This window comes from Herpailurus yagouaroundi, unplaced genomic scaffold, assembly GCF_014898765.1.
Source record: "Herpailurus yagouaroundi ecotype Mexico unplaced genomic scaffold, PumYag 255, whole genome shotgun sequence".
Lineage (NCBI taxonomy): Eukaryota > Metazoa > Chordata > Mammalia > Carnivora > Felidae > Herpailurus > Herpailurus yagouaroundi.
This window is the reverse complement of record NW_024412472.1, coordinates 1,419,312-1,433,692: the sequence shown is the minus strand read 5'-3', so window position 1 is coordinate 1,433,692 and position 14,381 is coordinate 1,419,312. Positions and strand designations below refer to the sequence as shown.

Here is a 14,381-nt window from a genome sequence, read left to right as displayed (position 1 = left end):
CCCCATGCAGGGGAAGAGGAGGACCTCTTATCAAGCAGCACCTGAACCGGAATGTCTGTTGGGAAGGTCATGGAGAAGTCGTGACTGCTGGTTGACCCAAGAGCTGGACCCCAGCAGTGGGGGCTCCTCACCCCTGACCCTGTCCTTGGAATGTGCATAGAGTTTGTCTTCCCTCTCCCTAACGCAGCCCCAAGGAAATGATCTTGAGATAGTCATGTCTTGCTGAAACCTTCTATAAAATATACATGACTGAGTCCAGGTAAAACCTCCATAGAAACTTAATTTTTTTTTCTTAATATTTATTTAGTTTTGAGAGAAAGAGAGACAGAGACAGAGAGAGCACAAGTGGAGGAGGGACAGAAAGAGAGGGAGACACAGAATCCACAAAATCCGAAGCAGGTTCCAGGCTCTGAGCTGTCAGCACAGAGCCCAACACAGGGTTTGAACCCACGAACTGCGAAATCATGACCTGAGCTCAAGTCAGACGCTTAACTGAGTGAGCCACCCAGGCGACCCCCTCTATATGAACTTTTAAGATTCTGGCAGCAGGTGTGAAGATGTACTGTCCTTGGGTCATCCAGGACAAACCTAGTATGTAAGTTTCCTTGTTAAATCTGCCACCTACAGATCTGGGGCGGCCTGCATCTTTCTCCGGGTTCTTCCTGTCCTCAGAATATGGGGGTCAGTTTCAAATAATACTTGGGAACCGCTAGAGGATCTTTCAAGCCAAAGTCAGAGGCCAACAGCTTGTTCAATGGATTTGTCAGATTAGGTGTAGGTGTATGTGGTTTGTATTCATATTTCTCATATGAAGTGTTTTTATTCCTTTTTCTTTTCTGCTATTACCCATGGAAAACTTCTTTATCAAATATTGTAAGAAAATAAATAGAGGAGATACTTTATCTGTTAAATGATTATTTTATTTAGTCTGTTTTGTACATGTGTCGCTCAGGAGTCAGCTGACACCACCTAAACATTGGCTATTTCGTTGAACTTTGCATAAGCCCCCAACATTCTTCACAAAGAAAGTATAGCCCCCATCCAAAACTTATGATACATTTCTGGAGTCATGCATCACTCATCCAAAGCATGGATGTGTGGCAAGCTTTATTAAAAATTTAGATTATAAACACATCTCAATTAATAGAAATGCAACAGACAGAGCTGGTTATTGGACAATCTTGATCTTACAACATTTACGGCCAGTAATGGTGTTAATAAAAATTGTTTTTTTCTCAATCTCCATTTTTCCTAGCACAGATATTAGTCACTATCCTTTATTCAATCCTGAGTCTTAAAAAAGCACTTTTTTTTAGTGGAGTGGATATAATTCTGGTGACACACTATTTTCCTTACAATCTTTACTTCTGGTTTGCTTAAAAGAAACACAGCTCATTCCTTTATTTATTCCTCCAAAAGTATTTATTGTGACTTACAACATGGGAGGCACCATATTCGTTTTAAGGGCTCCGTAATTATGAAATTTAATCATTAGGGTCTGCGAGAGAAAACTGCCCTAAGGGAGATGGTAGGGTTATGAAAAAGTCTCGCAAGATGTGTTTACTAACTATTCCTTTTAAATACCCCCTTGCATAGCTAGGCCACGTTGGGAATGGCTGCAGTGTGACAGAGAACGTGAGACTATAGTTAACGTTTATGAGAAGTGTGCAGAGCAGCATGAAGCCTGGGAACCACAAGGCTATTTTTTAGGGCAAATATCCCATATTACAACCTGGGAGTAAGAAGCTTCCTGAATGGCTGTCTGTATTCTTACCACAGAAGACAGTCTGTAAGCAACAGTGGCTCCGAGTCAACTTTAAATACTAGTCTTGGTGGTCAAGCACATTGTCCCTGACTGAGACAAAATCCTCTGTGAATATTAAACAGCTTAGAAGAGACAGAGTGTTCAGTGGCTTTTCTGTATTGGACATTTGACATGACATTGTATAAACTAAATCAACGGTGGATTTTAACACAAAATTCTGGAGTCAGCAATTTCATAAACAAATCTTACATGAAATGTAGAAGCAAGTAAAATAAATCTGAAACTCAAAGAAATTCCTGTGAAACATATATCCAAAACTTTATACGCCTGGGTTACAAACACTGGAATGGAAATAGCTCTCATTTCATTTATTCAGCAAGGATGGAGATTAATGATTACATTCTATTACCATCCAACATTTAGCATCCAAATATGTGCAATAACGTTTTTACAAATAATGTAGAAAAACAAGTTTACAGTTATTAGGGAGAAAGAAAGTTAAAAGACACATCTTAGGTATAAATTGGACAATTAATTGTACATGCGTTTTAAATCAATCCTGGTTTATTTTCAATACACTTTATTAACTGTGTTAGCCTTCAAACCACATGAAATATTATAAACAGGTTTATAAATGTATCATTTATTTAGATATCAGATTAAATACTAACCTTACCAGTTTGAACACATGCAATTTATGTCCAAAAGAAAACTTTTCTTTTAACATACTGTTAATTAGTAACTTGATCAATATTTTTTAGGCAGCAGTAAAACATATACATATATACATGAATAAATGTAAAGGATTTTTTCTGTATTAATGAATTAAGAACTTTTAATTTTCTGCCTCCTCAGTATATTTTTCTTTAATTCACAGTCAGTATGCATAGGTCATATTTACTGTGTGTGTGTGTGTGTGTGTGTGTGTGTGTGTGTGCGCGCGTGTGTGCGTGTGTGTGTGTGTACACCCCAGTGGTCCTTGTCCAACTAAGGATTGAACAGTTCTAGAACAATGAAAGGGACTTCTCACTTTTTTTGTGCAGTGATCCCTTACTTATTCAGAGCTTAGCCCAGCACATTTATATTCAACTGGTGAGACACACACAAGAAAACATTCCCAGTGTCACATGCTCTTTGTTATCAGGAAGCAGTGCTTATCACTGCCCCCGCCCCAGTGCTCAGCACAGGTTCGTCATTCCATGCGTGTTTGCTAAAGGAATAAATAAGGCATCACTGAACAAAATGATGACAGAAATACTTTGTGTTACACCTAGCACTCACTCTGCCCCTTATTCTGTGACTTTTCAATTCTGTGGTTGGAGAACCTATGAAATACTGAAGTCAGCCATATGGTTTCTGATATTCAGCTATAGATACCAAAGCATTAGGATATAAAAATAGTTTTAAAAGAAGAGGAAAGATTCCCATTGTAATTGTAAGCATGACTTTAAGGGCCGTGGGTTAATCTTTCTCCTTCCTTTCTTTTTCGCTCATATCTGTGTGGAGAGTTAGTTTATATCCGATTTTTGGACCCATACATAGAGAAGGATGGTTTTCCAGGTAACTGGGAGGGGGATTCTCTGGACTGGGAGGGGATGGCCGGTAGCTTTTCCAGCTTTGTGGCTCTCGGGCGCCGTCTATTGTGCAAACAGCGCAAAGGAACACCTATTTTTGAGGCCACTTGTGTGTCTCAGAGCTAAGACTGTTTCCAGAAGATGTCTAGCTCCCTCCCTCTGTTCCAACCCTAGAGCTCTCCAAACCTTCCTTCCAAGGGGTACACACAGTTGAGAATTTTACTCTGTACTGCAGCGCTATCTTGCACCTGCTTCCTCTATAGCTTGCACCTGTCATCAGTACAGTCTTCCTTACTCAGTGATCTTTATCTGTTTATCTCTGGTTTCCTTAAGGCTGAGGTTAAAACCTCCTGGAAAAGCTTATTTGTTGAACATTTATGAGATTCTCAAATGCTTAGGAGCACCACAGCATTGCTTGATCCTCTCAGGTGCATGAGGACTTGGACCTTGTAAGGCTTGTTCCCAGTTTCACCAATCTCAAGGTCACCTGCCCAGATTTCTGTTTAGGTTACCATCCTCTCCTGTTGGGGGTGAATGTTTGTGATGGGGGGGCATTTCTTGTTGAAATAAGTTTGGTTATTATCCTTCACTCCACTGCTCCCTACCAAATACTTTCTAACTTTGTGCTTTGGCTATAACTATCTTGTTCGAGGGTACTTGTCATTTCTCTGTCATCTAATACTGTCGAAGATGTTATCTCTATATTTTTATTCTGTTTCGTTTTTTGTAATGGATGGTGAATTTTGCATTCAGGTGGTGTTCAGAGAAGATTCAGATATATATTGTTGCTATGTGTAGGGCAATATCATGTCACTCAGTCCTTATGGCTTTATTTTTTAAAAGTTATTTGATGATGATTTGAGAAAACAAATATGGAAAAGGATGTTTCTTTAAAAAGTGTTAAGTTTCTGCTTCAGTGTCTGCCTCCTTCAGTCATCCAACAGAGCTGACATATGCCATAGCCTGCCCTCTGTCCAGTGAAAGCTGCCGTGCTTGTGTTGACTTCTGTCAAGTGTTGACGTGCCCTATGTGGGTTGTGCTCTATGTGTTTTGCATGAATTTTCAGATGATTACTCTCTCCTCCTGGCTGTTACTCTACAGGGATTATGCTCTCTGAATGTCCTGATACTCTTCAGCTTCTCTACTTTACTCTACAGCTCTACTCTAGCATGTGCTAAAGTCTCTGGGCTTGGGTGCTCACTAAAGCCATGAAAGTCCATATTCCAGCAAATTGTGGGCCCAACTGCTGTTGCCTCTGAAGCAGACTCGCCCCACCATCAATCACTGGTATCTGTTAACCTTCCATTTAGAGTGCTAACTAGCTCTCTAGAAGAAAGTTAGTCATCCCCCAAGTCAAGTCCAAGGAATAGAAATATATGATTTTTTCCACAAATTTTTTCTCCTTGTTTTAACTTGTAAAGTTCAGGTGTAAACATTTGTATTGCATAGTCAGAATGTCAAGCATATAGGTTCCATTTTATAAGACTCATAAATAGTCTTATTTATTTCAAAAGTCAAAAGTTGGTCACAGCTATTGTGTGTCTTTAATTTTTAAAGTTTAAAGATACTCAAAGTATTATTCCTTTAAAATGTATTAGGTTATACCTTTGATCTCAAGTCACAATCTTCAGTTATAGCATGGTTTACATAGGTGTTTGTCTGTTTTGAGATTTACTTGAAAGCATAGATGTAACTAGTTCATTGGGACAAATAAAAGAGTGTAATTGAAGACCCTCTTCCTTGTTAGATCTGAAAGAAGTCATCTGTGGCAACTTGTGACATAGTTAATTACAGCGTAAGGCAGTCCGATGTATTGAGTTAATGGGTTATACCCAGGCTGTCGCATACAACTAATAGCAGATACTGAGCAGAGGTACATTTACAGGAGGAGATTGAAATGCTCCAGGGCCAAAATCAGCAAGAACAACAAACTCCTAGGGTACTTAGGTTCCCGGAAGATCTCTCCCTGATCAAAGCTTAGGCTTACAAAACATTTTGTGTAGCCTCTTACGAATTTCTTTAGTCTTAATGGAATAAATAATTGGGTTGAGCACTGGAGGCACAAAGAGATATACCAAGGACATTAACTTGTGCACATACTCAGGGGCATGCTTCCCAAATCGATGAACCATGGACACACTAACCATGGGTACATAGAAGATGAGCACAGCACAGATGTGTGACACACATGTATTGAGTGTCTTAAGCCTCTCCTCCTGGGAGGCAATGGTCAGTACAGAGCGCAGTATGAGCACATAGGAGAGGAGGATGAGCACTGAGTCTACACCAAAGGCAGAGATAACAATGAACAAGCCATATATGCTATTGATGGTGGTATCTCCACAGGGTAGGCGGATCAGGTCTGGGTGCAAACAGTAGGAATGGGTTAACACATTGGCCTTACAAAAAGGCAGCCTCTTCAGAAGGAATGGCAATGGAAAGACCATGCAGAAGCTGCGGATGATGATGGATATGCCCATGTGAGCCACACGGATATCAGTGAGCACTGAAGAATAACGCAAGGGGTTACAGATGGCCACATAGCGATCAAAACTCATGGCCAGCAGGATCCCAGATTCTGTCCAGGAGAAAAGGTGGATGAAGAACATCTGGGTCAAGCAGGCATCGAAGGCAGTCTCTGGGGCATGAAAGCACAAGGCAGCCAGTACAGTGGGCAATGTAGAAAAGGACACACCCAGGTCATTGACAGACAACAGAGACAGGAAGTGGTACATAGGCTGGTGCAAGCTCTGCTCCTCCTTTATGATGAAGAGAATTAGGATGTTACCCAGGATGGAGACAGCATAAAGCAGCAAGAGGAGGGCCACTAACCAGTGCTGTAGGCCCTCCATCTCTGGGAAGCCTGTTAGTGTGAAGCTGGTGGTGCTAGAGGTATTAGTCCCAAAACTTCCCATGAGGATCCCTGAGTGGCTTTTGGGGAAAGAGAACCAGAGCAAAGTGAGGTCAGAAAGTGGAAGATCAGGAGTGGTCACTGTCCTCAGGATGGAAGGGGCAATGATACTTAGAGTCCATGACAGATCATGAAAGGGTCAGGAAGGAACAGGTAAGAGGCTGTTAGTTATATTTCGGAACTTCTATAGTCTTACCATATCCACAGATGGGTCATGGGCTCCAAATCCGTCTCCACAGATACCCTTTGACTCTTTTTTGAGGGTCGGATATTATCCCTTATTCTTGTTGTCTCTGTGTGTTCTTTACAGAAAGAATAAAATCTTTCTCCATTAGTGGAAAGCGATTTTACCCTTTATTCCTACCAGTTCTTAGCTACCACCTTCTTCAAGAAGTGAGGTACGGGATGTCTTCCTTAATCCTCCTGGCTTACTGATTCATTCATTCTTGTGAACGGGATGACATCTCCATCTATGCTCTGCACCGTTTCTCCTCTCTTACCTGCACTCAGCCATCACTCCAGCTTTTTCCTCATCCTCTCTTTGTTGCTTGAGCCCCTCACTTATTTGTCAAGGGTCCAGAATCTCTGATTCCTCCACAGCTGCCTGCTTTAGATTGTCCTCTCCTGCATGTTCACACTTTTTCTTCTCTGTTTAGATGAAGCATTCTCAAACTGTACTGCATGTTAGATTCATGTGAGGAGGTTTAAAAAGCTCCTTTGTCTGGGTCACACTCATCAATTAAATCAGAATCTCTGTCAGTGGGTCTCAAAAATATTTTTTTTATTTCCCAGGTAAATGTGATAGGCAGCCAAGTGTGAAAATCAGGGGCTTAGATCACTCCCATAAGCTTCAGCTATGTCCTACCTTACACCAACTTCTTTGTTGAGGAACAATTTCATGATCTACTGTCATGAGAAATAAACAAACAATAATCTTCTATAACCATTCACTTCTTTTTTCTCATTCATAATTAAAATTTTCAAAATTATTTTCTATTTATAATGTGCTTCTTTGTCTCTTCTCTGTACATCAATGATCCCAAATTTATGTAGCTCAGATTTCTCTTCAAAGTTTATTTATTTTTGGGACAGAGAGAGACAGAGCATGAACGGGGGAGGGTCAGAGAGAGAGGGAGACACAGAATCGGAAACAGGCTCCAGGCTCCGAGCCATCAGCCCAGAGCCCGACGCGGGGCTCGAACTCACGGACCGCGAGATCGTGACCTGGCTGAAGTCGGACGCTTAACCGACTGCGCCACCCAGGCGCCCCTCAGATTTCTCTTCTAGTTGTAGACACAAACATTCAATTCCCTGTTGGACCATCAATTGTAAGAGCTTATCTGCATCTCAAAAATAACATCCAAGGTTGAACTTGTTGTTAATCACCGTATTTGATCCTCTCCAATATTTATCATCTCATGAAAGCCCATCTCCATCTACCAATGCACTCAGGCCAGAAAAACCTAGGAGGCATCTCTCACCCTTTCCCGTACCAAGATCTAATTAACCTATTACCATCTTTCCAGACTATAACACTGGCTTCTCTCCTTCATCGCACTTCCAACTGTCATCCATCCATCTCCCTCAGCATCTGCAACTAGGATGTCTGTAGAACCTTCCTTAATGATTACCCAGCTTCGTGTCATGCCCCTCTCCCATCCATTCTCCACAACAGAACCAAATTATTTCTTTATAAGTAAAATGGTGTTACACTCCCACTGAAAATCTTCTAATGGGTTCCTTTACCTTTAGAAATAAGAATTCATGCATCCTTACTTTGAAGCATCATCAGCACTACCTGGGAAGGTGTTACCTTCCAGTTATTCAAATCACTCATTACTTCTCTGTTCATGGTTGTGTGCCACTGTTACACAATCCCATACATATTTTTCTTCATGACTCATCACACTTTAGAATCATAGAATTATTATATATCTGTTTGGATATTGGATTAGTATCTTTCTCCGCCCATAAATTGTAAGTTCCCATAATTGTCTGGTTTACTTCTCCTCTTATTCTCAGTGCCTAGCTGAGTCACTGGCATAGAGCCCTGGACTAGGACTCAAAGATGACCAATTCTAGTTCTAATCAGTAAGTATCGATTAAGTAGATAAATACATTATGTGAGGAAGAAGCTATACATTCTCAAGTGTAAAATGAATTTGATAAACTAAATAACTCATCTAACATCTAACAACTAAGTTTTTATCTCAGCTTTGCCATATGGCAGCTGTGCATTTAGTTTACGTCTTCACACCTTATTTTTACATCTATAGTATAGAAAAAAAATAACAGAATAAAACATTTAAAATTCATATTCAGGACACTGGTGCAAGTTATGCACTGAATAAATGGCAACCACAGAGCAGGAATAAAAACGGTTATTCAGGAGGTGGGATCCCCTGGTCCTCTTTCCACACTGTCTGCCCACTTTCAAAATCCCAAAATCTTTGTCTCAGCCTTTATCCACGACCCAGTGAGAATACTGGAGTGTGAGTTCATTACATTGTAACATCTGCACTAAATAAAAAGCTTCAGAGGCCACCTGGCTGGGTCTATACTGCTTGGAGGTGTAGAGTAAATCTGTAAGAATGAGGCCAGGACACTGGGATTTCAGGCATCAAGGGCTGCAGATGGGAAGTGTGGGTTAGGGGAAGATGAATGTAGGCAAAAATCTCTAAATTTAGATCACAGACAGCCTCTCCGTCTTCTTAAACTGTTTGTACCCTGATTGCCTTAGGATTTCAAAGCTCATAATGAGGTTCTTACAGACCTTTGAGTGGGAAGAGTTGAAGTCCCGACTTACCTCCCTAGGGCAGCTGTACTGGAAGGGAGGAGAGTGGTGGGTGAAGTATTTACCAGGGTGCATACCGGGCACACAACCTCCCCGCCTTGATCTCTATAAAGCTGTCTCTTAAGAGCCCCCTGGGCCCAGTTAGCCCTGGGGCTCAAGGGGGCTGGGGCAGCAGGCACTGCACAAAATCTTAAGTGGTTGGCTCCCCTGTGCTCTGGAATCTCTCTTCTTTAGAGGCTTCAAAGAAATTAAGAATTCTAACTGTGTTGCTCTTTATTTTATAGAAGAGGAAGTGAAGCCCAGAAGGAACCATTCAGGAAGCCAACAAAGAGTTGAATTCAACCCCAGGCCCTCTGACTCTCACCAATTCCCAAATTAGAGCTTTTTGCACTAAGTATCCTACAACGTAAATAGATTTCAAAAAACAAAATAGCATAACCACTAAAAGCCTAATAATTTACAGTCAGCAAATAGAGGGGTGCCCAGCTGCCTCAGTGGGTTGAGCTTGTGACTCTGAATCTCAGGGTTGTGAGTTCAAGCCCGACATAGAGCTTTCTTATAGTCAGAAAATAGAGTGACCATCCTGGTTTGCCTGGAACTATACTGGTTTTAGCACAGAAAATCCTGCACGGAGGGAAACCCCTCAGTCCTGTGAACTGGGGCAGTTTGTCACCCAACATCCAGATCTAGATTGAAAACCAACTTCTTAAACATCCTTAAAAACATTTAATTGGCTCAAGTTCCTAATTCCTCATTTGTAAAATTACAGTACAGATTCTTATAAATCCATTTGACTATGAAACTTAATATCACATGCTAAGTGCTTCTGACACAAGAACTACTGAATAGAAAAATTTGAAAGAATTTGATAACCAGTGGGCTCTGGGGGCCCTGGGGGCTGTGAGGACAGGCAGATTCCCAAGACACTAAGGAGAGTCTTTCGGTCATCTCATATCGCACCCAAACTTCTGTAATGAAGAAATTGAGGCTCTAAGGAGGAAGAGACTTGCTGACAGAGAAATTGGCATAGAGACAGGACGTGAACAGAATTGTCCTGATCCAGACCAATTCTATCCCCACTGCCCATGCTGTCTCTTATTACCAGGGTTAGGAGAGGGAGAAAAGAATAACTGGTATGTTTTGACCTTTTACCAAGTATCTGGGACCATGATAAGTTGCTTGATATAGATTAGCTTATTTAATCCTCAGAGAAAACATGATGAATGCATTTTATTATGACTAAAATCAGTACTGGATTTCTCAGTAGGCAGACTACACCTACAGAGTTACAGCAATGGGGAAGTAAAGCACTAAATATATATATCATACACTATATTTTAAATAAAACATTATATTAATATTATATATTAAAACTCATAAATATATTTTAAATAATAAATAAATATACAGGCATTTGTATATATAAAACCATTCATGGCTCCAATGGAGATCCAGAAAATGAGATTAAATGTCTACTTCTTTTTTTAAATTTTATTTATTATTTTGAGAGAGAGAGAGAGAGGGAGAAAGCAGGGGAAGGGCAGAGAGAAAGCAAGAGAGAGAATCCCATGCAGGTTCTGCGCTGCCAGCACATAGCCCAACGTGGGCTGGATCTCATGAAGTGTGAGATCATGACCTGAGCCAAAGCCAAAGGTCAGACACTTAACTGACTGAGCTATCCAGGTGCCCCAGGCTAGTCTCTTTCTAATTTTCCCTTACTCCAAGGTATAAAATTTTGGAGTCCAGGAGCCCCCTAAATGTCTATTTCTTTTTTTTAATATGAAATTTATTGTCAAATTGGTTTCCATACAACAGCCAGTGCTCATCTCAACAGGTGCCCTCCTCAGTGTCCCTCACCCACCCTCCCCTCCCGCCCACCCCCATCAACCCTCAGTTTATTCTCAGTTTTTAAGAGTCTCTTATGGTTTGGCTCCCTCCCTCTCTAACCTTTTTTTTTCTCCCCCTCCCCCAGGGTCTTCTGTTAAGTTTCTCAGGATCCACATAAGAGTGAAAACATATGGTATCTGTCTTTTTCTGTATAATTTATTTCACTTAGCATAACACTCTCCAGTTCCATCCACATTGCTACAAAAGGCCATATTTCATTCTTTCTCATTGCTAAGTAGTATTCCATTGTGTATATAAACCACAATTTCTTTATCCATTCATCAGTTGATGGAAATTTAGTCTCCTTCCATAATTTGGCTATTATTGAAAGTGCTGCTATAAACATTGGGGTACAAGTGCCCCTATGCATCAGCACTCCTGTATCCCTTGGGTAAATTCCTAGCAGTGCTATTGCTGGGTCATAGGGTAGATCTACTTTTAATTTTTTCAGGAAACTCCACACTGTTTTCCAGAGTGGCTGCACCAGTGTGCATTCCCATCAAGAGTACAAGAGGGTTCCCGTTTCTCCACATCCTCTCCAGCATCCATAGTCTCCTGATTTGTTCATTTAGCCACTCTGACTGGCGTGAGGTGTTATCTCAGTGTGGTTTTGATTTGTATTTCCCTGATGAGCCGTGATGTTGAGCATCTTTTCATGTGCCTGTTGGCCATCCGGATGTCTTCTTTAGAGAAGTGTCTATTCATGTTTTCTGCCCATTTCTTCACTGGGTTATTTGTTTTTTGGGTGTGGAGTTTGGTGAGTTCTTTGTAGATTTTGGATACTGGCCCTTTGTCTGATATGTCGTTTGCAAATATCTTTTCCCATTCTGTTGGTTGCCTTTTAGTTTTGTTGATTGTTTCCTTTGCTGTGCAGAAGCTTTTTATCTTCATGAAGTCCCAATAGTTCATTTTTGCTTTTAATTCCCTTGCCTTTGGGGATGTGTCAAGTAAGAAATTGCTGTGGCTGATGTCAGAGAGGTCTTTTCCTGCTTTCTCCTCTAGGGTTTTGATGGTTTCCTGTCTCACATTCAGGTCCTTCATCCATTTTGAGTTTATTTTTGTGAATGGTGTGAGAAAGTGGTCTAGTTTCATCCTTGTGCATGTTGCTGTCCAGTTCTCCCAGCACCATTTGTTAAAGAGACTGTCTTTTTTCCATTGGACATTCTTTCCTGCTTTGTCAAAGATTAGTTGGCCATACGTTCGTGGGTCCAATTCTGGAGTCTCTATTCTGTTCCATTGGTCTATGTGTCTGTTTTTGTGCCAATACCATGCTGTCTTGATGATTACAGCTTTGTAGTAGAGGCTAAAGTCTGCGATTGTGATACTTCCCGTTTTGGTCTTCTTCTTCAATTTACTTTGGCTATTTGGGGTCTTTTGTGGTTCCACACAAATCTTAGGATTGCTTGTTCTACCTTCAAGAAGAATGCTGGTGCAATTTTGATTGGGATTGCATTGAATGTGTAGATAGCTTTGGGTAGTATTGACATTTTGACAATATTTATTCTTCCAATCCATGAGCATGGAATGTTTTTCCATTTCTTTGTATCTTCTTCTATTTCCTTCATAAGCTTTGTATAGTTTTCAGCATACAGATCTTTTACATCTTTGGTTAGGTTGATTCCTAGGTATTTTATGATTCTTGGTGCAATTGTGAGTGGGATCAGTTTCTTTATGTGTCTTTCTGTTGCTTCATTATTAGTGTATAAGAATGCAACTGATTTCTGTACATTATTTTTGTATACTGTGACTTTGCTGAATTCATGTATCAGTTCTAGGAGACTTTTGGTGGAGTCTGTCGGGTTTTCCATGTATAGTATCATGTCATCTGCAAAAAGTGAAAGCTTGAGTTCATCTTTGCCAATTTTGATGCCTTTGAGTTCTTTTTGTTGTCTGATTGCTGATGCTAGAACTTCCAACACTATGTTAAACAACAGTAGTGAGAGTGGACATCCCTGTTGTGTTCCTGATCTCAGGGGGAAAGCTTTCAGTGTTTCCCAATTGAGGATGATATTAGCTGTGGGCTTTTCATAAATGGCTTCTATGGTGTTTAAGTATGTTCCTTATTTCCCAACTTTCTTGAGGGTTTTTATTAGGAAAGGAGGTTGAATTTTGTCAGATGCTTTTTCTGCATCGATTGACAGGATCATATGGTTCTTATCTTTTATTAATGTGATGTATCACATTGATTGATTTGCGAATGTTGAATCAGCCCTGCAGTCCAGGAATGAATCCCACTTGATCATGGTGAATAATTCTTTCTATATGCTGTTGAATTCTATTTGCTAGTACCTTGTTGAGACTTTTTGCATCCATAATTCATCAGGGATACTGGCCTGTAGTTCTCTTTTTTTGCTGGGTCTCTGTCTTCTTTGGGAATCAAAGTAATGCTGGCTTCATAGAATGAGTCTGGAAGTTTTCCTTCCCTTTCTATTTTTTGAAACAGCTTGAGAAGGATAGGTATTATCTCTGTTTCAAATGTCTGGTAGAATTCCCCAGGGAAGCTATCTGGTCCAGGACTCTTATTTGTTGGGAGAGTTTTGATAACTGATTCAATGTTTTCACTGGTTATGGGTCTGTTCAAGTTTTCTGTTTCTTCCTGTTTGAGTTTGGGAAGTGTGTGGGTGCTTAGGAATTTGTCCCATTTCTTCCAGATTGTCCAGTTTGTTGGCATATAATGTTTCATGGTATTCCCTGATAATTGCTTGTATTTCTGAGGGATTGGTTGTAATAATTCCATTTTCATTCATGATTTTATCTATTTGGGTCATCTCCCTTTTTTTTTTCAGAAGCCTGGCTAGAGGTTTATCAATTTTGTGTACTTTTTCAAAAAACCAACTCTTGGTTTCACTGATCTGCTCTATAGTTTTTTTGTTTTTTTTTTTAGATTCTATATTGTTTATTTCTGCTCTGACCTTTATTATTTCTCTTCTTCTGCTGGGTTTAGGGTGTCTTTGCTATTCTGCTTCTAGTTTCTTTAAGTGTGCTGTTAGATTTTAGTCTATTTTTCTTTTTTTTCCCTCTTGTTTTAACATTGGGGAGCTCTACCTCGTTCCTGTTCCATTTCCCAATTTTTTTTTTTAACTTTAGAGAAAGTAATCTCCATTGTATAAGAATTCTAAATTAGCTTTAAGATCATGTTGTTGTATTCCCCCAAATATTCATAATTAAGTACATTGAATAAGGAAGAAATGACACCTTCAGTATTTGTTTAATATTTCCACCTAGACACTTTTGTCCCCATCCATTCAAGTTTATTTCTAAACCTATTGATCATACTTGAATTTTTTTCCATAAAACACCTCATTAAAATATTACTGAGGAATTATTTTTTTCTCTCCTTCTCTCTCTTTTCTTTTTTGAGAGAGAGAGTGTGAGTGGGAGAGAAGGCCAGAGGGAGACAGAGACTCTCAAGCAGACTCCATGCTCAACGTAGAACCCAACTTGGGGCTG

At 40.2% G+C, this 14,381-nt stretch overlaps 1 protein-coding gene across 1 annotated transcript; it reads right to left on the bottom strand.

The window, feature by feature from the left end:
* Positions 1 to 5,309: 5,309 nt before the first annotated feature.
* On the bottom strand, positions 5,310 to 6,254 carry LOC121021186 (olfactory receptor 51I2-like). Its single transcript, XM_040461417.1, has one exon. The coding sequence runs from the start codon at positions 6,252 to 6,254 to the stop codon at positions 5,310 to 5,312; it is 945 nt and encodes a 314-aa protein (XP_040317351.1).
* Positions 6,255 to 14,381: the final 8,127 nt, after the last annotated feature.